The sequence below is a fragment of the Poromitra crassiceps genome (assembly GCF_964638095.1).
Source record: "Poromitra crassiceps genome assembly, chromosome: 4".
Lineage (NCBI taxonomy): Eukaryota > Metazoa > Chordata > Actinopteri > Beryciformes > Melamphaidae > Poromitra > Poromitra crassiceps.
In genome coordinates, this window is record NC_139626.1 from 22,593,331 (window position 1) to 22,618,946 (window position 25,616).

Genomic DNA, 25,616 nt, shown 5'->3' on the forward strand with positions numbered 1-25,616 from the left:
GTGTGTCAAGAGGTGATGCCAGTATATAAGTGCATAACCTGGATACTGTAAAACCACCACTATTACCCTGGGTATGGAATTACTTCAGATGGTATGTGAATTGATAGAGCTGTTGCTAGCACCAAAGTGAGGAATATTTTGAGGCAGTCGTTCATTGTTAAACTTCACCGTTATTTCATTAGCAAGAAGTTAACACAATTACAGAATGTAGGATGACTCATGATCAGTATCACTGTTATTGCTACACCTCTCTTATACCTACAGAAGTCATAGTAAACGATAAAAAAATATTCTTATTTGTTGGGAGGATCTTACAGTATATGGATTTCCTCACAGCATGACAAACACTTGTGATCTAATAAAGTTTTATTTTCTTAGAAATGACCAGTTTCCTGTTTTCTTTTTTTGTCTTTCTAGGAAATTAAACCCCTTTTTGAATTCCAACTAGCATCTACATAATGGTTATTGAATACTTCACAATATATTAAGTCTAGATGTTATGGTACATGCATACGATTCAGGCTGCATGAGGAGCCACAGTCACCACGATACACGGAAGGAGGGTGGGGGTAGAGGACGGGGGGAGGACGGGTTAGGGGGCTGCAGATAGACTCATCAGTTCCAGTTCCTCCTATCGAAACCCTCTCCAGAGAACACTGACTGCATCAACTTAAAAACATATACACACACACAACCTGCACTGTACACACACCATACACCACACATTTACACACACACCTTTATACAACTGTGGAGCTCCTCCACCTGCCATTGAAGCTAATATGCTGGAGAGGGATTTTAGTGTTTAACGAGATTCTCTTTCACAGAAAGAACTTGACCGCTGGGACGCCCGAGTTACTGCAGTAAGCCTTGGGGTGGGGGGCGGGAGGGGGGGGAAGAAGGGGCAGACGCTAACCAAAGAAAATTAATAACAATAATTATAATAATATATAATAAAATAAAAGACATTCAAATACAGTCAGATTTTTGCTTGAAAATACAAAACTACATGAGAAAGCATTGAAATCAAATCCACTGATCAGAATAACATATTAAAAAAAGCCCAAGTGCTCCATCACACACAAGTCTTGCTCTTCTTTATATCCACACACAAGAGCTACATCCGTCCATCCGTTGCCTAGTTACAACTGCCAGGGCAGCCAATGGGGGTGGCAGCTGCGAGGAAGCAGGAAGTCTCTTTTGACGGCAGTTCTTGTGAAGAAGACATGGGCTGTGAGCTGAGGATTAACAGCGGGGGGATCTTCGCACGCTGCCGAAGGGGCGCGGGCCCCCGTCGACCACCCCTCATTCCATCCCTGCTCCTCCCATGTTGCTTCTCTTTGTCTAAAGACTGCAATATGAAATACTTGAGTGAGGAATCTCTTGTGGCTGTTCTGTGTGGGTCAGTCTATATCCTCTGCGCTGCACAGCTCCCTCTAGTGGAGACTCCCTCCACTGCAGCGTGTCTTGACTACAGCGGGCCGGAGGCTGCTTCCTCTGCAGCCTCATTCACCTCTACCCCGACTGAGAGCGCCGTACACAGTGTCTCTCTGGGTCCTTATGGCTGCAATGGGATGTCTCTGTGTGCGTGTGTGTAACTGTGCATGTGTGTGTGTGTGTTTGTGTGTGTGCGCGCGGGTGTGACATGTCTGTATGCGTATGTAAAGGTGTTGACGCGCGCGCGTGCGTTCAGTTATGTTGCAGGGTGTTGGACTCGATGGGCGGCGCCGAGTCATAGAGGGTGTCCGTGTCGTGTGTGGGCTCCCCAGCCAGTGTGCAGGGATTGGACAATGTTCCCGCTCCGCAGTCACAGAAAAACCTGGAGAGCACAGACGTCGGGATTAAAACACACAATTTAACACATTTAACACTAGCTCGACAACTGCATGGGGAGAAGGAAACGTCCTTAGACATGAATGTTTTGGTTGGTGAAAGAAAGCGAACGGAGTCTCACCTATCGTGCCGTATAAACTCTACGTCATGCCCTTGGTGGCATTTCTTGATGCAGTTAACACAGATGGCATTCCTATCCGTTGTATTACAAGTGTGACATCTGGAGACAAATGACAAGAACAGTTCATTTGCAAAATTCAGACAAAGTTGCACGGGAGACAATCTGTAGACAACACATATTTGTGTTTGTGAGGAGTGTTAATGCAGTAGTGGACACATCTTATTGTCCTTCAATTAAAAAAAGGGATCAAAATGCTCTAAGTGAGAGCATTTTGATCCCTTTGTATTGAATCGTGTATACCTGTAGAAGTCGTGCATGGGGTAACTGGTGTAGCTGGAGATCTTGTAGAGACACTGTCCTCTGCTCACAGCCTTCTCTATGGCATCCTGGTTATTCATAATCTTATTGTCTGACAGCAGAGGGACACAGCACAAAAGGAGGATGGGAGAGTGATGAGTGAGAGGCGATGCACTGTACTGCATTGGGCAAGTGTCAACAATGCATTAGCATAGCTTATTACCAGAGTCGGCAAAGCTAAAATGGCAGCAAAAGAGCTAGCTAGCTACCTTTCATGGTAACGTTGACCCCCGAGGCCAGGAACAGGCCTCCAAAGCGATTGTTGAAGATTTGGTTGCCTTCGAGAGTGGCTGTGGCGTGGTTAGTGATTTCAATGCCTGGAAAATACACACACACACACATTTGAAAGCAAATTCCACCATCAGCACCAGCGGGAGATAAAGGTGAATGAGATGATACTTGTAGTCATGTTGATTGTGATATCTCATAGAAGCTGACCTGCGGCGAAGCCGTCAAAGATGCGGTTCTTGCGGAGTATTGGGTGGCTGTTGGTGCTGATCAGCACGCCGGCCTGAGCATTCCTGAAGATGTCATTCTCCTCCAGCAGACCTAAACAACGTTTGAAACATTACAAACACAACAGATCAGGTCATAGTGGTGCCAAAGGGAGGAGGATCTAACACCCGTGTAAAGATTTTTGCTATATTCGTGATGTTTAGAATTTGTAAGCTAAAGTTGAATATTAGGTTGGCTGGACTCTTAGTTCAGTGAATGTCACGCATATTGACAAATCAATATATTATACTATTCACCTTATGTAGCCACGCCCATTTGACCCGGTTGTGTGGCCGTATCAAAACTTCCGGCTAATAATAATAATAAAATAAAATAAAAAATGGCTGCGCTGCTCCAATATCATCGAACTCTGAATTAACTAATAATTTAGCCAATTGTATGTAACATACCAAATAAAAGCAAACGGCAATGTCTAAGAATGCAACACCATGTAACTGGCTCGTTAAGTCTCGCATTCCAGGAAATTACGTTAACGTCTGCGGGTCTTATTGACGTTAGTGGCTCGCGCTGCCTCGGAGGAGAGACAACTATCTGAAGCTTTCTTTGTTGGAGTCCAGGTATGTTTTACAAGAAAGTGCTCGTCATTGTCGACGATAACGTTATCTGACCTGGCTAACAGTGGATACTCGCTTGCTTGCTGTGTACCGGCTCAAAGTAGTAGGCTACGTTCTTTATTTTACCCCTTCATTGTCCGCTCCAAAAACAACTCTTATTTTGCGCAGTGACCGCCGGAAGTGTAAAGGACCCGGAAGAATTTGGCCCACTAAGGTCTGAACATGAGGTGAATAGGAATATAATTTCACAAAGCTGTGTGAAAATCGTTTTTTAATAGATCAGCTGACTAACTGTGCTCCTGCTTCTTTTTGGCCAGTTGTTTCTCCACGTCTAACGGATATTAGATTGTACCTCTGCCTAGTCTAACGGATATTAGATTGTACCTCTGCCTAGTCTAACGGATATTAGATTGTACCTCTGCCTAGTCTAACGGATATTAGATTGTACCTCTGCCTAGTCTAACGGATATTAGATTGTACCTCTGCCTCTAGTCTAACAGATATTAGATTGTACCTCTGCCTCTAGTTTAACGGATATTAGATTGTACCTCTGCCTAGTCTAACAGATATTAGATTGTACCTCTGCCTAGTCTAACAGATATTAGATTGTACCTCTGCCTCTAGTTTAACGGATATTAGATTGTACCTCTGCCTAGTCTAACAGATATTAGATTGTACCTCTGCCTAGTCTAACAGATATTAGATTGTACCTCTGCCTAGTCTAACAGATATTAGATTGTACCTCTGCCTAGTCTAACAGATATTAGATTGTACCTCTGCCTCTAGTCTAACGGATATTAGATTGTACCTCTGCCTCTAGTCTAACAGATATTAGATTGTACCTCTGCCTCTAGTCTAACGGATATTAGATTGTACCTCTGCCTAGTCTAACAGATATTAGATTGTACCTCTGCCTAGTCTAACGGATATTAGATTGTACCTCTGCCTCTAGTCTAACAGATATTAGATTGTACCTCTGCCTCTAGTCTAACAGATATTAGATTGTACCTCTGCTTCTAGTCTAACAGATATTAGATTGTACCTCTGCCTAGTCTAACAGATATTAGATTGTACCTCTGCCTCTAGTCTAACATATATTAGATTGTACCTCTGCCTCTAGTCTAACAGATATTAGATTGTACCTCTGCCTAGTCTAACAGATATTAGATTGTACCTCTGCCTCTAGTCTAACGGATATTAGATTGTACCTCTGCCTAGTCTAACAGATATTAGATTGTACCTCTGCCTCTAGTCTAACAGATATTAGATTGTACCTCTGCTTCTAGTCTAACAGATATTAGATTGTACCTCTGCTTCTAGTCTAACGGATATTAGATTGTACCTCTGCCTAGTCTAATGGATATTAGATTGTACCTCTGCCTAGTCTAACAGATATTAGATTGTACCTCTGCCTCTAGTCTAACAGATATTAGATTGTACCTCTGCCTCTAGTCTAACAGATATTAGATTGTACCTCTGCCTAGTCTAACAGATATTAGATTGTACCTCTGCTTCTAGTCTAACAGATATTAGATTGTACCTCTGCCTAGTCTAACAGATATTAGATTGTACCTCTGCCTCTAGTCTAACGGATATTAGATTGTACCTCTGCCTCTAGTCTAACGGATATTAGATTGTACCTCTGCCTAGTCTAACGGATATTAGATTGTACCTCTGCCTCCGTTGAAGATGCAGATGCCTCCGTCTCTGCCGTCGTGAATCTTGTTGCGTCGCAGTGTGGGGTTGCTGTCCGTCTTGATCCACACTCCGGCCATGGCATTGTCAAAGATCTCATTGTCCTCGATGAAGCCCAGACCTATGAGGTTAACAGAAGACACAGGATTACACACATAAATATACAGATACTGTATACCAGACAAGGTAGGGGTGGAATAATGTGCAGACCTGAGTTGTAGACTAAAATGCCTCCGTTCTGTCCTCCCCAAATTTTGTTGCGCCTGATCTTTGGGTTGCTCCCCGTCCTGTAGAGAAGATTCATCAAGAATTAGTCAACATTCGGATTTACACTGAGCATACAAATGATTAAGAACCAGTGGTGTAGTGGTCCCTGGAGAAGTGGGGGTGGGTTAGTGTTTGAATTATACTGTATACTATAAATGTAACACTGGAAACTATTAGGCTACCAGAAGCTGGACATTAGGCTACTGAATTAGTTCATTGACACCAGAAATTCAAACAGTATACCGGTAACTTAATTGGAACCTAAGTAGCCTAGCTGCCAAAATAATGGAAGCATTCAAGTCATTGATATAATTGCACATTATATTGAAAGCAAGCTCTTGTTGCACCCTGCTGACAAAATTGGTCCCCCCTCAATGTGTGACTGTTTGTCCCATGACATACGGTAACGGGTTTTATTTTGAAAATTGACAAGAGGTTTTATTTTATTTCTCGGTCGTGAATTCTGCCCGGCTCGATCTGCTCTGTGCTGCTTGACGCCACTTGAAGTAGGAAGCATCAAAAATAGACGTTGGGCGCATATTATTAGCGGAGCCGAGGGGAGAGCCGCTTCAGGGACCGCGGCTAGCCCCTTTCATGACTGTGTTGTCACTCCGTGGTGAAAGGGGCTAGCCCCTTTCATGACTGTGTTGTCACTCCGTGGTAAAAGGAGCTAGCCCCTTTCATGACTGTGTTGTCACTCCGTGGTAAAAGGAGCTAGCCCCTTTCATGACTGTGTTGTCACTCCGTGGTGAAAGGGGCTAGCCGCTTCAGGGACCGTGGCTAGCCCCTTTCATGACTGTGTTGTCACTCCGTGGTGAAAGGGGCTAGCCGCTTCAGGGACCGCGGCTAGCCCCTTTCATGACTGTGTTGTCACTCCGTGGTGAAAGGGGCTAGCCCCTTTCATAACTGTGTTGTCACTCCGTGGTGAAAGGGGCTAGACTGCAGCGCGTCAGGTGGACACAGGCGTTCACTAGACGGGTTGCGACCAGCTCCAGCAGCCGCCTTGCAACGCTTCCTGGTGGAATCTGCCGGTAGAAATGGGTATACGCAAAGCCGTCTGAAAAATAAGTGGGTATACGGCGTATACCCGCGTATACCCTGATCTACACCAGTGTTAAGAACACCTTTTCGATACCCATTTGCTTCTGGTTCTGTAAAATCCACGTCTACATTATAGATTAGGGGGAAGCTGGGTGTTGGTGAAAAAGAGCATGCACCATCACATGATAAATAATGGTAGAGATAAATAAATGGGTGACAGATCGATGAAGAAAAGAAGTGAACAATGGGGTCAAAGCCACACATGGCATCATCACGTCAAATCAATCTACCTCATGAACAGTACAAAATAAATATCCCAATAGTTCTGTATGCTCAGTACTTGACTGCTGCAAGGCGTGAGGTTTTACCTGATCTGTACACCAGAGTACATGTGATTGTAGATGTCGTTGTCTTCCAACACACCGTGTCCGTTGTCGTAGAAATACACACCAACCTGGAGAGGAAAAGAGCGGGTCAGAACATTGGCTGTAGGAAAAAGATCATACACATCTGTCAAGATATAACATGGCTCAGCAATTATAGTCAGATTATAGACAGTCCATTATAGACAGTCCATTCCCCTTTGTTTAAGTTTCTTTATCGACACAGTGGGAAGGCTGAGCGGACAAAACCGTAATGGAGACACTGAAGTTGGGGCAATTCCTCCAATATCCATTGCTGAAGTTTGATTGTAGCGATGCACCGATCAAGCCACTGATCGCAGATCGTCTATGAGCAATATCTGCATGGTTTTTAATAGCAGCTGGTAGGCTATAGCAGTATTATATGTTGTTTCCCCCTTATTAATTAATACACAGGACAAGATGTTACTATCCCTTGTGCCAAAATCCGAGGAAAAACACATTTAGAAGCCCAATCCAGAATAAAACAAGCTAACAGGCTAACAAACTAATAAACAAGACACAAATCACCAGTTACCTACCCTAGCCAACAGCAGTATGAAGCATGTCATTGGGGTTTTCAAGTGGGCACCTTCCTTCACCGACGTTTCGTTAAGTTAGGCCCACGACACCTCAAGAAGGCTTAACGGTGTAATCCAGCGTCCTGGAAACACCCCCCTCCATGCTACCACCGCACAACTGCATATTACCTCACTATCTAAGCCTAGCTATCCAGGTTAATTCGGTATGACATTCCTGACTACACCACCACTGTCAATGATTCAGCCCTGTTGATGCGGACCGTTAATCATGACCAACAACAAACAAATAATCCCTAACTACACCACCACTGTCAATGATTCAGCCCTGTTGATGCTGACCGTTAATCATGACCAACAAACAATCCCTAACTACACCACCACCGTCAATGATTCAGCCCTGTTGATGCGGACCGTTAATCATGACCAACAACAAACAATCCCTAACTACACCACCACTGTCAATGATTCAGCCCTGTTGATGCGGACCGTTAATCATGACCAACAACAAACAATCAATCTGACCTTAGCGAGCTCCCCAGCTAGCATGTTTCCTCCTTATCCACAGCCATTCACTTGCTCGTTCTGCTGCCTGAGACATGTTGCTAACCGCACGTTTCAGGCTCCGTCCCCGAATGCCCAACTCAGTTAGTAAGGCAATAACGGACTTTGCCACAAAACCACGGCAGCCCACCTCTACAGGCCGCACTCGAGCCCTCCAACCTCGCTGCTCTGCCTCTGCTGCCATTTCAGCATACCTAGCTTTCTTGCGCTCATAAGCCTCCTCAACTCGATCTTCCCACGGGACTGTGAGTTCGATAAAATAAACTCTCTTCTCTACCTCAGACCACAGTAACAAGTCCGGACGTAGCCGGGTGCTAACTATATATGCTGGGATGACTAGCTGTTCATTCAAGTCAACCCTCATTTCCCAGGCTCCACCTACACTTAGCTGCCCTAACTTGTGCCTGACCTTAATTGGTCTAATCTTTTCTCCCTCACGTACAAATTTGATCTGTCTATTCTCTTTGCTAGCAACTAGAGAATTTACTTCTAGCCGCTTTTCCTCAACTGCAGCTGCCAAACATTTCAACACCTGGTTGTGACGCCAGGTGTATCGCCCCTGGGAGAGACTGACCTTACACCCTGACAGAATATGCCTCAATGTACATACACTAGAACACAATGGGCAGGCACCATCCTCGCCCAACCACTGATTTAAGTTCTGGGGAGATGGCAGCACATCATAAGTAGCCCCTAGAATAAATCTAATTCTGCTGGCCTCCATGCTCCACAACTCTCTCCACTTCAACTTTCTCTTCTCTACACTCTCCCAGTTCACCCACTGTCCTTGCTTTGCCTGCGACACTGCCTTAGTACATCTTACTGCCTCCTCTTGCCTATGTACTTCTTCAACTACCATCTTCCTCTTTTCTATTACTGATGCCTTGTTCCACACAGGTTTCCCTATGCACAACCCTAAGCCTCCACGCCCATGCTGCACCTGACCTATGATATCCCTATGTCTAAGAGCTGACTGTGCTTGCTGTACTGCCTCCTTTGGGTTCCACTTCCTCCCTGTTTTAACTGTGGGCGCTACACTCCTAACCACTGGATCCTTTGACTGAGTCAGAGTCATTTCCAGTCTAACCTTAGCACACTTGAACTCCTCTGTCAGGCTAGATAATGGCAATTCCAATATGCCTTTCCCATATAAGGCTACACTGCTTAGGCAGCGTGGGACTCCGAGCCATTTTCTAATGAATGAGTTAATCATCCTTTCTAGCTTTTCTACCTTTGAAAGGGGAACCTCATACACTGTCAGTGGCCACATATAGCAGTATTATAGATCTAACCGTTTTCATTGTACCGTACATGCATTTCATCAAGTCCTTGTTAAAACGTTTATTTTTTTTCCAAACTCAATATTTACGTGATCACTACAAAAACCATTGTGCTTTTAGGTAGCACATGCATCAGACTCCATGTAGCCAGATTGTTTCCATAGACCTGCATTTGCTTGAGCGGTTTTGTGTGCATTTTGGTGGTTTTTGAGCAGTCTTTGGGATGGAAACCATCGCTGTATCTGGCAACCCGACCCAACGGAGAAATAACTTTATGCCTTTCCGTTTCAGTCCAACGTTCAATCAAAGCAATGTTTAACTTCCAACCATTGTTTACATCATTTGGTGTGCACTCTGATGTTAGAAGCAGGATAAGAAGAGTAAAATCTAGCAAAACCAAATAACGTTACCGAGTGGCTAATGCTAGCAAGCTAACTGCATTACTAAGAGCTAACGTTAGCTAGCTACAGTGCAGCATGGGTCTCTAGTGAAGGAAACGTTTGTGTATGAGGAGCTGCTTATCATCCTGCTCGACTGTCTGCTGCAAGGATTACTATTGCTTCCCCTACAAGGTATTTTATCCTGGCATACATTACAAATGACGTGTTGTGTCCGTCTCACACACTTTGTCATGACACCACCGATACGTTTCAGGCAGCTGTGTTTACATGTGACCAACTCCGCCGAAAATGGTTCACGTGTTTTGCGTCATCAATCGGTTTTGGCAATCGGCACATAAAAGCATAAATCTGAATTCTCCAATCTCATATTTAAGCTGAACATCATCCGTTTCCGATTGCTGGCCGATCGATCGGTGCATCCCTATTTGAGTGTGCTACGCGGAAAATGAAGTGACACAATGTTTACATTTACATGCATGAGTAACCCAGTTAAGGGCTCATTCAGGTTAAACTGTTTACATGATATCCTGTTACTGAGACTCTCTGGTGTCAGCCACCACCTCTCTCTCTTTGACTGGCAGCACTAGTGTTACTCAATACAGATGATGATCCCAGTAGTAAAAGTAAGTAATGCTTGCAGACATGTTTTTGTTGATATTAAAATATACTCATAATGCACCTGAGTATGGAAACCTTAAAGTGAAAGTAAGATGTTGACATGCCATATAGTTATATCTAGGCATCTTAAACAGATTTTTCAGAATTGTAGTAGTAGCATACCTCGGTTACTCTGACCCAGTTGTGATATCTACATGCATAACCGGGTTAAGAAAAATGATCCTGCCCTTCAAATTCAGACAAAAGTCTGAAAGCATAGTTTTTCTTTAACTCAATGTATAATTATCACTCCAGAAACATTGGCTTTTACCCACTTTCAGCATATTGTCATTTAACACACTGCTGCAGCTGTTTCTCATACATGCACATATTTACAATGTCCCTCCCAAAAATAAACATTTTATATTTCCAGAATCTCACTACTTTAAGAAGGCGGAGGGGTTCCGCTCCGCGCGGGAGTACTAGTGATGAGCGTGCAATATTTCTAGTCCAAATAAATAGATTGAGCAGAAAAGTAAGTGTTTTGATCACCAAATCCGCATTCACCACCTCAAAAACATCTCCAGACTCTGGCCATCACTCTCAGACTCTGCAGCCGAGTCCCTCATCCACGCCTTTATCACCTCCCATCTGGAGTACTGCAATGGAGTCCTGTTCGGGGTACCCAGCAAAGCCCTGGACCTGTCTCAGCCACCAGGGTTCTTAGTACCCGCACCAAGCCCTGGCAGCACATCACCACCCACCCTCATCCATCTCCACTGGCTCCCCGGTCAAGTCCCGCATCACCTAGAAAATCCTGCTCCTCACGTACAAATCCCTCCATACTCTTGCCCCCCAGTACCTATCAGACCTCCTCCACCCCTACACCTTGTCCCGGAATCTGAGGACTTCAGACTCTAGTCTCCTCTCCATCCCCCACACCCACGTACGAACCTTTGGGGACACAGCTTTCAGTGTGCCGGCCCCCACCCTCTGGAACTCTCTCCCGGCAGAGATCCGCAACGTCCCATCCTTGGACACTTTCAAGCACCCTCAAAACTCATGTGTTTAACTATACTCTCCCCTGTTCTCTCTGTTCTGTTTCATTGTTTTGTTTGTCATTGTGTCCCTTTATTAGCGTCCTTGGGTTCCTTGAAAGGCGTTATATAAATCCAAGTTATTATTATTATTATTATCAATTATGAACATAATCAGACCAAAGGAAACTGATTCATTAATTTACATGAACGACAGTCACACACTAGCAGTATTGCCTTGCAAAAGCATTCACCCTGCTTGACTTTGTGGACATTTTGTTGTGCTATGAAGTTATTTAGAAATATATTTATTCCAGATTTTTGGGTGTCTGAGTTCTATGCAAATCAATCCATTCCATCAAAGTGAAATCAAATGTGAGGAAATTTATGTTAACGCATACAATAAAATAACAGATGGTTTTGCACAAGTATTCACGCCCCCCCGCTTCATTTTTGCTCAATTGCTCAACATTTTGTATCATCTGTTACTTGTTAGATTGTATTTAGTGATTCTGAACAATTTTCCTTTTTACAGTCTTCTTTCTTGCTAACAAGACCGGCTCAGGGTGTAGGGTTACTGTCCACCAGAAAACTTCAACATGGTTTGCTTCATTCATGGGTGACTAATTAGAGTAGAGCCATATGAAATCGGTTTTATTTTTTCCCCAAATTCCATTTTATTTTTTCCTAAATTCCGTTAAGATTTTTCTGAATTCTGTGTTTTGCTTTTTACGCTCATTTTACTATCAGAAATAGTAGGAATTAATAAATATCCACAATTTAATAAAATATAAGCAATCCGCAAAAACGTCTTACCATCCACCTACCTACCAAGTACCTATCTATCATCCACAAAACCTTCTGTCTTCTGCCGAAAACTGAATTTCAATCCAATTATGGCCAATATTCCACGTTTTACAGTTGATTCAATTTTTTATTTTTTTCAATTCCTTGATTCGGCCCACGTTTCCGCGATGGCGGATCTTATATGGCTCTGCATTATAGTCCAGTTATTGAAGTTTCAGAGAAAATAAAAATGTGCATAAAGCCAAGGGGGTGAACACATTTGCAAAACAGATGTCAGTTATTTTAATTGTATGTATGTTTAGCTGTTTACCTGTTTGCCACTGTGGATGCGGTTCCTGCGGAGGACAGGAGTGCTGCCAGTGGTCACCCAGACCCCGGCCAGTGTGTTGCTGTAAACCTCATTCTCCTCAATCACCCCCTGGCCTTTCTCATGCTGAAACACAGAGCAGGACGGCTGTCAAAACAGTCTCTCAGCGTCAAAAATGGTGGGCACGTAATAGCCCACCGCTTCCTTGAAATGAAGAAAGTGTATCTTTTGTATTCAGTGTTTTTTGTATTAACTAAATACAATGCATGCACTTGATATCTGCCTGTGAAATTGTGCGTGTATTTACCACGTAGATGCCCCCGTGCTGTCCATCGTGGATCTTATTGTGCCGTACAATGGGGCAGCTGTTGGTTCGGATCTGGATTCCCGCCAAGGCGTTACCATAGATATCATTACCCTCTATCAAACCCCGCCCATCTCCAAATATGTACACGCCTCCTTGGTTTCCGTTGAATATAGCGTTTCCCCTGGATATGGAGCATAAAAAGGTCAATTGTTTCAAATAGAATATGCATATAGACAGGTCAGGTGCAGTGTTTCCCCTACCAGTGCCTTGGGGGGGAAAGGGGGGGGGGCGGTACTGGTGGTAGTATTGCTAGTGAGTTGGTTGCACCCTGCTGGTACCTAGGCTGCCAGTATCTTCTTAAAGGGTTACTCAGCAAGTCCTCTGCGAAGCGTGTTCTCACCGTATCGTGGGGTCGCTGTTGGAGGTGATCCAGACGCCGGCAAAGTTGTTGGCGTAGATCTTATTCTCGATGAACTGTCCCCGGCCCTTCTCGTGGACGTAGATGCCTCCTGTCTGGCCGTGGTGGATCTCACAACGCACCACCGTGGGGTTGGCGTAGGCCTTCACCTCGAAGCCTGCTATGCGGTTCCTATGGATGTTACAGCTCTCAAAGTAACCCTGAAACAAAGCCACGAGGAGACATTAGTCGGATGGTGAAGCTCTGCATTAAGCACACACCTTCAAGTTGAAAGTACGACATGGGTGGTCAAAGTTGAGTTACCATGCCGTGATCAAAAGTGAACACTCCGACGTCTCGGCCGTGGTGGATGTGGTTACGTCTGATGATGGGGTTGCCGTGGTTTTTCACCCAAATCCCCGCCAGCGCATTGTTGCTGATCTCATTATCCTCATATATTCCCTGAAAGGAATAAAAAGACTCAGTCAAATTCAGCGCTGTGTTAACACTGGTGTGCCAAGTGAAAAAGAAAGCCGAGGCTTTTACCTGTGCATGGTCTGTAATGTACAGCCCTACGTTCTCACAGTCGCTGATGTTGCAGTGTTTGATGGTTGGACACGCCCCCTGGCCACTCACACACACCGCTGAGCCCACTAAGACACAGGAAAAAGAGAGGTTTCACACTGTAGTCAAGGATTATGCTCCCCTAAAACAAATTAATCAACAATTACACAAAATGAATACAGTACTTAGGCCATGTTTAGACCGCAACTGTCTCTGCATAAAACGGCAAACTGGTGTTGCGTTCTTGCCTTTGATTTTGCGTTTATACACTTATGTCGGCAATTTATGTTGGCAGACTTGGCATTGCACATCACTTGACAAGTTCGTGCATGACCAGGCCAGAGACGAATGACAGAGAGATAGCTCATTCCAGGCTCCGCCGAAAACTCTTCCGGTCTCCTAAATGGCAGCTTGCGATTGTCTGCCTGTCAATGTTATGAAACGATATTGGCTAGATCCAAGGGGTACATGCGAGTTAAGTTGTCATGACCGTCGAAATATCTCTGGCACACAGAGAGAGACACACACACAAACACATCAGCGTTTCCGCTAGCACTCACAGCTGCAGGACATCGTGTCCTTTAAGATTTCAAATAAAGGACAAATGGTATAAATTCAGGACACATTAAATCTGTGTTTATTGAGCTTAAAAACCTACGCTGCGCTATGTGGTGTGGCGATGGTTCAGCTGGTCGTCTCGTCCAGGCGGAAAACACTAGCGTCCCGATAAGATAATAGATCCATGCGTCCACGTTAGCAAGCAGGCAGAAAACACTAGCCTCTAGCTACGTTAACAAGCAGGCGGAAAACACTAGCCTCTACATTTTTAGCATCAGGCTACAGTTCTCAGACGATAGGATAGCATGCAAAACTTTAGCCGTACAAACACATTTATTACAAATTAGGGATGGGCATTGTAAGGGATTTAAATACTCGAGTACTCTCCTTCTGTTATGAAAGAGTACTCGAGTACTCCCCCCCCCCCCCCCCGGGGGAACGACACACACACATGAAAGATCCTAAGTTTGGCTATGTTAAGCAGTTACCATTAGCATTCGCCAAATGCCTGTGATGAGAGCAGGGGTGATCTGCTTTGTATGGGGCTGTTCACAGCAACTTCACACACATTACCAATTTTGCATGGAAAAAGCGCTGCCTGGTGCACTTTTTAGTTTTTACAGATTGACTGTGATAAGGTGATCCGGTGTTAGCCGTTAGCCTACCTCAGTAAAAGTAACTCCCAATACATGTCGGTAATCATTCCATACTGCTTCTTGATCACTGTTAAGTAAATCCACTTATTAAAAACTCTGGTGTTCTGCCAAAAAGTGATAACTGCAAACATGATAACTGCAAACAGTAATAATGTTCGCTAACGTTAACCGCAAAAACATCCGAGTGATGGTCCCCGCCCGTGGTGAAACACGGAACGTTTGGCTATGGTAAACAAAGTTACTGTCAGGGGTCCGTTAGTCAAAGTGGTCCGTCCGAGTAAAAAACATCTAACGTTACCATCTTTGCTTGCACATCTATATATAAATTGGCCATGAACGGAAAACAACTGCAATCAAATCTTGTTTATTTTACATCTGCTGAATATAGATTGCGTTAATATACATGGACGTCTGTGTTGCTGGCGATTCGCCAGACGCTGTTACCGTTAGATCGGCCATTTTTATAGGGGAGGGGGGTGGGGCGAGTACCCGGACAGCGGAAACGGTACTCGAGTACTCTCGTTACAAACGAGTACTCGAGTACCCGAGTACTCTCCCCCATCCCTATTACAAATGAGTCAGGCTAATAATAAGAGTACCGTACTAGAAAATAGTAGACTTGGCTTGCTTTGGGTAGCTACCCACTAAGTTAAGAGGAAAACACACGCGCTATAGACGGTTGGGGGGGGGCGCCATTCTAAGGCGTATCTAGGGGAAACACTGTGGAGACCGAACAGGCACAATGCTGTCATGGAAGGCTTTGTGAAATGGTGTTGTAACGTTAATCTTCATGTACATTATTAGTTATTATTAGTGACTCCTGCTCTCCTGAGATGTATAATGTTATGTACATATTGCTCCTCCTGAGATGTATAATGTTATGTACATATTGCTGGTGATCCGTTACTTGTGTCGTCAACCTGGGCGCAAAAACGTCGGCCAAATGCCGGCAGATTTGAGACACAATATAATAATTTAACGCTACTAATCAAGGTTCATACACATTTTGACCAATGGATTTCCATGACTTTAAACCAAATTTCCATAACCAAACATTTTGTAAAGTCTCGATGTGTACATGAAAAAGTCAGTGAGTAACGACATTCTATGTACCGTAATGTAACTACTAACAGATGACAATAATTGAAAAACTAACATGGTCAGTTACTACCCCCAACACTGACGACAACAAAGACCTTGAGTAGGGCTGGGCGATATGGACCAAAAATCATATCTCAGTATTTTAGGCTGAATGGCGATACATGATATATCTTGGTATTTTCTACAAAGTAGGCTAAATGTTCAGTTGTAAGTTGGGCTGGGCGATATGGGCTCTTATAAAATATATTTACACAATGAGATTTTTGATAAATAAATCATCAGTAATGAGAATATAATGACTAATGATAAGTGAGTAAAGGCAAATAATAGAACAGCTAGAACAGTCTGGTAAGCTCAGAAAATGACATCACATGAGTTTTACAAAGTGGGAGGCAAGCCTCCCCAGCAGGACTCAGTTTCAGGGGAGGCTCAGTAAATGGAAATGAAAAGATATTACATTAGTTCTGAAAAGGAGATCACATAGAATAGCCTAAATGTGTGTGATTTGGTTAAAGATATAACAGATACAGTAGTATTGGGGAATTTTACTGTTTTTCCTCACTTTCTCACAGTCAGAAACAAATAAATGCCTTCAGAGTTCAGACAGACCTTTTTCATAGACTGAAGCTATCTTGTCTCAATCGTTGAGATCAAATAATTGTCGGGGTCAAATAACAATCATGATGCCCTTCGTGGAGGCAACCACCCTTCGCCTCCACGTCGCGCACCTAGCCGTTGATTATCCCTTACATATAGATCATTTAGTGATCCACCAGAAGTAGAGTCACCACCTACTTTGCATTCCAAACCATAGGAAAGCATGACTCCACACTGTTAACAAGTGTTCGCTGTGTGTGTGTGTGTGTGTGTGTGTGTGTGTGTGTGTGTGTGTGTGTGTGTGTGTGTGTGTGTGTGTGTGTGTGTGTGTGTGTGTGTGCATTACCTGTGCAGGTGGAGCGGATGATGCAGTGGTCGATGTTGGGGCTGCAGTTGACGGTGATCTCCAGGCAGTGGTGGGCGTTGTGGTGCTGCGCTGACTTATCATCAGGGTTGAACTGAGGAGAGAAGTGCAGCAGTGGTCAGGCAGAGGCTTCGCCCACTGACAGACCAGCGCACATCCAGCTTTTGTTCACCCACCTCTTACAGATCAGCCATCACATATACAGTACAGGGCTCCACACTGCCTTTTTCTACTGGAGGTACTGGTGCCTCTAAAATGTGTAGATGATGGCGCCAGCACATAATCAGGTAACAGTAATATCCCTTGAGACGTACTATAATCATCGATATGTGCTTTAGTAAAACATCAAAATGCATGCATTGCTGAACCTAGAATTAATTAATAACCGATTTGATAATGCACACACATGTGTGTGTATGTATGTATGTGTATTTATATAGCATCCTGCCTGCATTGTATACGTTAAGATTGGCAAATTAAATATATTGATCTTAGAAAGCTGCAGCAGAAGTAGCTCGCTCGCACACTAACATGATGGATGGTGAAGTCAAGACCCGCCCTACTCTGCCTCTGATTGGCTAGACTTGTTGCTTTCGTCAGTTGGATTGGTCGCTAGTGTCACAGCCACTTAAGGTCTGACCACGTGAGAAGTAGATTCACAATACACACACTCGGATACTGCACACACACACAATTGAATTCACAGGCATCAACGCTTTTTTGCGTTGTTTTTAACTAACAAATCGTACCAGCGTACTTTAATGCCAAAATGCGTGCCTGCTGCGAAAAATGCGTCCAGCTTGGCAGGTCTGCATATACCAGTCTTGTAAGTCCTCTTAACTCATTGAGTGCCAATGACGACAGTTGTCGTCAATTCGAATACTAACGTAGAGTGCCAAAGACGACGATTGTCGTCAATTGCGTTTTTTGACGGTGGGACGTGGATCAATGCCCGATACATCTCCTGTACAAATATTGTAGCTATTGGAGGTCTATAACCTATTTTACCGACCCAGTAGGTGGCGACAGTGCTCTCCAGATTACAGAAAGGTCTGGAAAACAGGAGGAAAAAGCCGTGATCAAAGAGAAACCGATGCATGCTGCAGCCAGAGCCATATAGATTGCTCTGTCTGCAGCTGACGTTGTCTGCGAACCGCAGTCAATCCGCGCACACAACTGAGCTCCTCTGCCTCTGTCTGTCTGTCTGCATAGTTTCTTCACACGATTAGCCGCCAGAAAGGCAGCACCCGACGCCGAAGGGCCAAACCTTTCCCTGCAGTCCGGGTTGGCATTTCCTTGTCGCGCTGGGAGCCGCCCGGCGCACACAAACAGAGCGCTCCGAAAATAGACTGGGTGCGTGAGGCTGTGTAGTGTGGGGAGGAGTTTGCAGCTGAGGGGGGGAGAGGGGGGTGGGGCACGCAGGCACCACACAACTACCCCACGTCACTACATCATAAAATATTATCTTCAGACTCAGTGAATGTGCTTGAAATGCTGCATTTCACAAAAGGCGGAATAACTCAGCTTCTAATTTGAAAAGTGTCTTTTTGCTCAAAACAGCCTATCTTCTCCGGCTCATAACTAAAGAACGGAAAATGGGATCAATAAACTTTTTTTTGCAGATGATAGAAGAGAGTCTCATCGTTCTTTGTACGTGTTCGGTGTTTACATAGTAATATCACACAATATTCTGTGGGCCTTGAGAAATCACTGAAAACGCTCTGAAACTCTGGCACTGGGAGCGTCCGTTCTCCAAAAGTGGCTGGCACTCAATGAGTTAATGCAAATTTGTTTCCAGTCATGCTTAGACTTCGGAATGAATCCTAACACTTAACATAAACTCAAATAACTCTTGAGCAGCAATGACACAGCGCAGTGCGGAGAGCGATAGGAAGAAAGTGTATCAAGCTTGGCCCAGCAGTTTTGAGTTGACGGATGACACGAGGCTCAAACTGAGGGATTCCGGTAAGACTAAATTCAAGCACTTTTAAGGCCCACTTTCAAGTACTTGATTTTGTTTTTTAATTCAAGCACTTTCCAGACCCATGGCAACCCTGTTAATGAACTTAGTGAAATTCAAATGAAATTTGAATGTAGTACATGAAAGTATGGCGCAATGAACGGACGCGCTCTAAATAGTTTACATGCATTACAGTTAGTTTACAATGAACTAAATGACCCACTATTAGTGGGCAATTAATTTAATTCTCAATTATAATAATTGAAAATCAATGATGACTTCAAGACTAAGATGGAATTTGCCACTGGCAACTATAGTTCCAAAATGCGAGCAAATCAGGCAGTCAGGTGTGTGCTTACCCTGATGGTCATGTATCAGGCAGTCAGGTGTGTGCTTACCCTGATGGTCATGTATCCCACGTAGGCATCCTCTGAACCCTCCATGAAGACAAACGTCGAGTCCCTGGTATTCTCTATCACCACCTTGTCAGCTACTTTGCCAGGAGCTAAAGAAGAAAATAGAGAGCAGTCATTAAAACCCTCGTACAAGGGAACACAAATGGCCCTGGTAGTTTATCTCCATTTTAGAGATATATACAGTATATTGATTGCATGCATCACAGGCGTCAAGGTAATGTCCAAAGTAATTTCCGGCGAATGCCATGTGCTTACCTGCACCAATCATGGTGATGGGGGACTCGATATAAATCCACTCATCTGTGTAGATGCCAGAGTGGACGAAGATTAGACCGTCAAAATGGGCCTCTTGCACTCCACCCAACGCATCCTCAATGGTGTCATAGTACTGCAAGAGAAACACAAAAACATTTCAGTCAGAACATACACACACACACACACACACACACAGACATATACAATAGATACAAACACACGTATAACTTATCGGAATACAGTTTGGGAAAGCAGGCCGCTGTTTACATTGGCTGTGCAGTGTGCAATGCATAAATTTTGGTGCTGCAGCTAATGAAATAAATCCTGAGGGATTTCTCTACGAAGTTGTTGTGACTTACCAGCATATTCTCTCTGCCTTTGTATCTGCCCGGGTTACTGTAGAAATGCTCAGCAAATCCTGGTTTTACATGGGCACCTTTATACTGCAATATTACAAACACCAGGGTCAACATATATAGACATTGATCACATGCAACATAAACACAGTCATCATATAACCAGGCCACGAAACAAGAGAGAAAACACTGGAGGCAGGGCAGTCAACCTGGCACCTAAGAAAGTGCCAAGTAAGATTGACAAACCCTGTACATAAATATGCAAACAAACCACCATTGAACAGAAAGTATGCAAGCACAGGTATAATACTTCAGATTTTAGGCATTTAAATGGTGCGCTTTTCCAGAGTGGTGAATAGGGATGCATCGATTATAAATTTTGATGTACGATTATAGTCTGAGAAAAAACCACGATTATCACGGTTTCACGATTATTGTTATGGACGTATAAAAATCACATGAGCATTCTTTAAATAGAGGTTTTATTGTATTTCCCCCACAATCTTAACAGTTGCTGCCTTCGGATTAAAAAAAGAAGAAAGAAAGGGCAGATGTACTCAGCAAAGATGGATGATTTAATATCCCATGGCTCTGACCTAATCAAATCTAACTGACATCACTATTGTGAACATAAAACAAACAACATTTCTGATATATGATTGTTTTAGTAAAGTGTATCACTCAATAGTCAATACAAAAAATATTTTATTATTATTTTATAGAAGCGAAAGTCTATAGCTGCTTAGTCTGCAGAAAAAACACAAAAGGCATAGTAACTTAGACTCTTATTGGCATGTTATGGGCCGTCTGAATTTTGCATTGGGGTCAGTTCTATTGAAGTGATGATGGGGCAGGCATGGAAAGCCTCACTATAAGCCATCATGTGTTGTTTCACTTTTTACTGGAAAATGCTCCCTCTAGATTAAAGAAAGGACACTATGTGGTGTTGACTGGTGTTTGTTATGTAAATGTGCACATTTGTTTTCGTTGTCTCAGTCAGATCATGACTGCCAAGCAGCTAGCTACGTTAGCTTCACGTTATTAGGCCTACATGTAACGTTAGCGGGTTGCTTTTGGAGTTGACACAAACCCTTGATGTTTCTTTTTGTGTAAAGCATGAGGTTCTCTATGGTTTACGCCAGCTCTGGAGTGCTTTAAATGCGGGGATGTTTGGTCACAACGAGCTCGAGGACCGCTGCCTGTTGAACTATGTACGCTAGGCCATGGCCAGCTAGCTAACATTAGCCACAACAGCTAACGTTAATGTCATTGACTGTATGTTAACGGTAAACAAATCCGCTGCCTCCTCCCCATGTTTGGTTTAACGTAACACCAGCTCAGACTTTCCCCTAATCTCAGAAACCTTGCGGGACATGTATTGCAACATTTATTTTGGTGCTGGCGTCCATGGCTAGGCTACCGACTGACTACTACTGGGAGACATGGCAGCTGCCTGTGTTTGGTGCCTCCGCTAAATAGTCCGTGCGGGAAACGAAGCGAGAGAGACAGGTTCTTCACGGGAGTTTTAAACTGACGAACTGTTGTGAAACAAAACACTCGGTGTAGCGGAGCCTCTGCGGTTATATAACCGTGACGTTTTAAATCGTGGTTAATAGTCAAACCGGTTAACCCCTGCATCCCTAGTGGTGAATAAGCTTAAATTCCGAGATCACTGAAATTACAAGAAGCATAAAGTAAAGATGGCAAAGCCTGACGATATTTCTGTGACTATTGAAAAATCATGCAAGAGAGAAGGACAAAAAAAAATTAATAACGTGGAGCTGTGCAGAGAGAAGGTAGGGTGGGGAGCAATATCCTCCTTATGAAAACTGCATGACCACTCGTAAAAAAAAATGTATGGAGGTGCACTGACCAGCTGTTGGAAGCTCTCCTTCCAGGGGTTTGGGTGTTCATGCTCCTCAGGGCTGACCTGGTAGAACCTGCCTGGCTCAGGGTGCATCATGGGACGTGTGTACTCAAACACCTCCATGTATAGACGTTTCCTGGAAAATTAAACGACACACACAAATAATTTCAGTTGTCTGCCATTTCATAACTGAAAGTCAGAACAGGACAGGGCAGGTGGAGATTTCGTCTTCCATCCCTCCAGAGGCACTGACCATAGGATGGGGTCATTGGCTAGCTGGCTGAATCTCTTGCAGACGCAGGCCGCCTGGCAGAGGTCCTGTTCCAGCAAGTAGGAGAAGATCTTCAACACAACCTCGTCTGGAAGCTTCTGCTGGAGATATTGCTCTGCTGGGGCTGCTACACACAAACGCACACAGACAAAATGTAAGCATTTGGGACAGATCTCTAAACTACAAGCATATTACTCTATAATTAAACTGTGCCTCCATGGTAATTATAAATCCCAACACCACCATCATTTATTTGATATTCTGCCGCTGAGCAAAGACATCCTGCTTGTCCCACTTGCACACACCTGGCAGATCGTGGCTCTTACCAGACACCCGTGCCCGCTTGGCTCGATGGCCAAAGGCCTCTGTTGATGAAGTGGATGCTCCCTGCAAACGGGGGACAAGTAACACATCAGCTTCACATGCCAACAGTCAAGCACAGTTATCGGCTAAGATATTTACTATTCTGACAGGAAATCGTTGTCCGTTCACAGGAGGATACAATTAATCAGCAAATATTTCTCTCACACAGAAACATGCACACTGCAGTGCCAACACATTCACAAAAACGGCACGTAAGTTTCTCAGTCTAACCTCCATAGGGCCTTTGCTGGGGCAGGCAGAGGCGGTGGCGGAGGCAGCGGCTGTTCTCTTGGGCAGCAGGGATTTGCGTCGGAGCTGGTAGGGACTGTTCTGAGCTCCTGGACCGGACTCCTCCACAGCCATCTCTGCTGCAGCTGCGGCAGGAGCCTCCTCATCTGGGCAGAGAGGCAAACAGACTCTCTATGCATACGCTACTTTCTAAACATGCACTACAAGACAGAGCTGCAGCATAGGGCAAGACCATGTCACACACCTGCACGCACCTGTGTGTATGGACATACACGTGAATATATACAGACAGACATAAGCTGGACCTTTCAGGCTCAGATGAATGAACACACTTATTCATGCAGAAGAATCATATCTCTGGTGCACCATAACACACCTAATTTTCTCCTGTAACAGTAGCTGGTGCGTTGTATTTAGTTAAATAATAATCATAAATGACTAAAATTATAAATAAGCAGCCACAAACCAACACTTGACTGACATTATCATTCTAGTCACCATTATTCCTACAATGCAGTGCATTCAACTCGCATACTGTAGGCACTGCGCAGGCCGGGTAATAGTTGGTAATAGACAGACAAAGGTTGGTGATTGATAATGGCAGATGCACCCCCCGTAGCCAGACTGCCAGCCAGTGAGTCCAGCTATTACCAATACATATGTGGCAATTGGCATTTGTCACTGGGTCCACAACGCTCGCACATATTCAAAATCACTGACCCTTCTTTTACAGCGTTTTCCAAATAAAGCAGGTCGCCAAAAGGCCGCAGACCAGGGTCGATCAGACGAGTGGCTAATGGCTAAAAACTGAACTGCGTAGCTGGCAAATCCGCGGTGTAAACAAATGGAGCTAGTGAGAACAAGGAAGGGGCTCTGGGTTCAATCTGCTCACTGGCTACGGCAACGCTAGCTGGAAACGACTGTCCCAACAACACAAAATGGATACAGCGAATTAATCTAAATCGTTGGCAAACATGAACCTATCATCTATCGCAGCTGATGTGCATGGCCTCTTAAAGCTGGGCAGCTAGCTAACACTATCCACTTCGTTGCTAATGTTTTTGTTAACGTTACACCCCAAAAATGGCAGTCCAAAGACACCGCAGATTTACACCCTCTGAATCGGTAGTGACAGCTGGGAATGCGATGGCCGAGCAGCCGTGAACAGCCTGGTTAAAATGGACCAAGTCAAGCCCTCCGGCTCCAGCTAAGGTTACCTGAAGACTGGCTTAATAATGTTGGCAATCTAACGTTAGCTCGGTACGCAGCAGGCGAAGACAACCCCCAACCTCCACCTAACCTCATAGCTAGCTAGCTAGCGGTGTTAGCCTCAATCACTCAAGCCAAACAAAGCGCGGCCTGGCCTAAGCCACAGAGCAAGAAGCCTCGGGTTTTCCTGTTGAACCCGACATGTTTAAGTGTGGAGACCAGGTCAGTAGGAGAACATAAGTGATAGATAAAGACTGGTACCGCCTGACACGTCTTCATGTGAAAGCGTGTGCTGACCGCGGCCTAGCTTACCTCGCTCCCCGTTGTTCCGTTCGGGCTGCACCGGGCGCGGCCTCGACACTCGCCTGGGTCTCCTGTTGGTGGCTCTGACGGAGTTCATCTGGGGAGTTGGTTGTTAAAAAATAGACTGCTATCCTCGACCGCCCGCTTCCAATTTTAACACCCGACCCAAACTACAGCCCCGACCGCCTCTTTTCCAGATACACCCAAACAATTGCGACCGAAAACCCGCTGGTATTTGGGGTGTAATCGCTGTTCTACGTAGCGTATTGCTCCCCCCGTATAGCTACTCGGTGCCAGCTCCGTCTCACTCTGTAGCAGGAGGAGCCATTAACCCACACGGGAAACAATCGCGAGAAAAAAATAGCAAAGTGCCTCTTTGACCAATCCCATTTGGTGTTTTATCATCTCCTCTTGCGGCGACCAATCAGCAGCGGCGTGTCAAACTGCTCGACCAACCTTTCTGTCGGATCGATGTGATCTCTGATCTGAGCTGATTCCAACATCATATAATTGCAGCGCCGCAGAGCCCGCAGAGCCAGCTGGCTACGCCTCTTGACACTCTTGACACGGTCTGGCTACGCCTCTTGACACGGTCTGGTATACACATCACCCTTCAAAATAAAATACTCGTTGCTTTCTATCTTCCACACAAAATAAAATACTCGTTATTTTTCTCTTGATTTAAAGAATTACAAGAACAATTATGCTTTCTATCTTCCACACTGAGCGTAGTTAGGCTCGTTTTCAACTCACCCAACACATTTTGTTTTTCATATGTATATTTTATGGATTTGGAAAATGTTTCTAAATCCTTTTTAAAGGTTGTAGACAGAGTAGAGTTTTGCTATACAGTATTTACATTTCTGTATAAAATATTTGGTCAAAATAATTACATTGTTCATTAAAAATTATTTTTTTTTACCTTCAATGAATATTCAAAATTTGACAGTTTCAAGTATAAATGGTGGTAGTGCATCAATGCTATATTTAATCCATAAATTCAAATTAGACCAAAAGCTAGTAGCTAATCCAGTGAAAAACATAAATTATCTGTTGTCTCTATCTCTGTATTACAAAAATGGCAAGAATTACAATCAATATTAAAATTATTCTCAGGAATAATCCCCTTGTTGGAGTGGATATTGCGTTATAAGAGTGGGGGGCACAGGACCCCCTGGTGCGCAAGGTCCTGGAGGTGGGGGGTCTCTGCCGGAGGTGTGGTACCCGGGCAAGGTGAGGGGCAGGGCGGGTAGTGGAGGGGGACCTGCCTGGGTCTCTGGTGCCCAGGAGAGGGGCTCCAGGCCTGGGTAGTGGATGGGTGGTGATAGGGGACTTGCCTGGGTGTCTGGTGGCTGACAGAGGGGCCCCAGGCCTGGGTAGGGGATGGGTGGTGATAGGGGACCTGCCTGGGTCTCTGGTGCCCAGGAGAGGGGCTCCAGGCCTGGGTAGTGGATGGGTGGTGATAGGGGACCTGCCTGGGTCTGTGGTACCCGGGAGAGGGGCTCT

At 44.5% G+C, this 25,616-nt stretch overlaps 1 protein-coding gene across 2 annotated transcripts; it reads right to left on the bottom strand.

The window, feature by feature from the left end:
- Nucleotides 1–312: 312 nt before the first annotated feature.
- On the bottom strand, nucleotides 313–24,392 carry fbxo11b (F-box protein 11b). 2 transcript variants are annotated; one of them, XM_083635131.1, is made up of 22 exons: nucleotides 24,120–24,392; nucleotides 22,581–22,744; nucleotides 22,313–22,373; nucleotides 21,969–22,113; nucleotides 21,722–21,851; nucleotides 19,852–19,935; nucleotides 19,493–19,625; nucleotides 19,220–19,326; nucleotides 16,844–16,955; nucleotides 13,568–13,674; nucleotides 13,346–13,483; nucleotides 13,025–13,242; nucleotides 12,625–12,805; nucleotides 12,321–12,443; nucleotides 6,753–6,838; nucleotides 5,287–5,363; nucleotides 5,054–5,197; nucleotides 2,750–2,860; nucleotides 2,521–2,628; nucleotides 2,255–2,363; nucleotides 1,955–2,053; nucleotides 313–1,819 (listed from the first exon to the last, which is right to left on the bottom strand). In XM_083635131.1, exons 1-22 carry the CDS (start codon nucleotides 24,205–24,207, stop codon nucleotides 1,690–1,692), a joined length of 2,655 nt encoding a protein of 884 aa, XP_083491257.1. In that variant the 5' UTR covers nucleotides 24,208–24,392; the 3' UTR covers nucleotides 313–1,689. The 2 variants fall into 2 exon arrangements, with proteins under 2 accessions (XP_083491257.1, XP_083491256.1); XM_083635130.1 differs by having other exon boundaries at nucleotides 22,292–22,373.
- Between the last annotated feature and the right edge of the window lie 1,224 nt (nucleotides 24,393–25,616).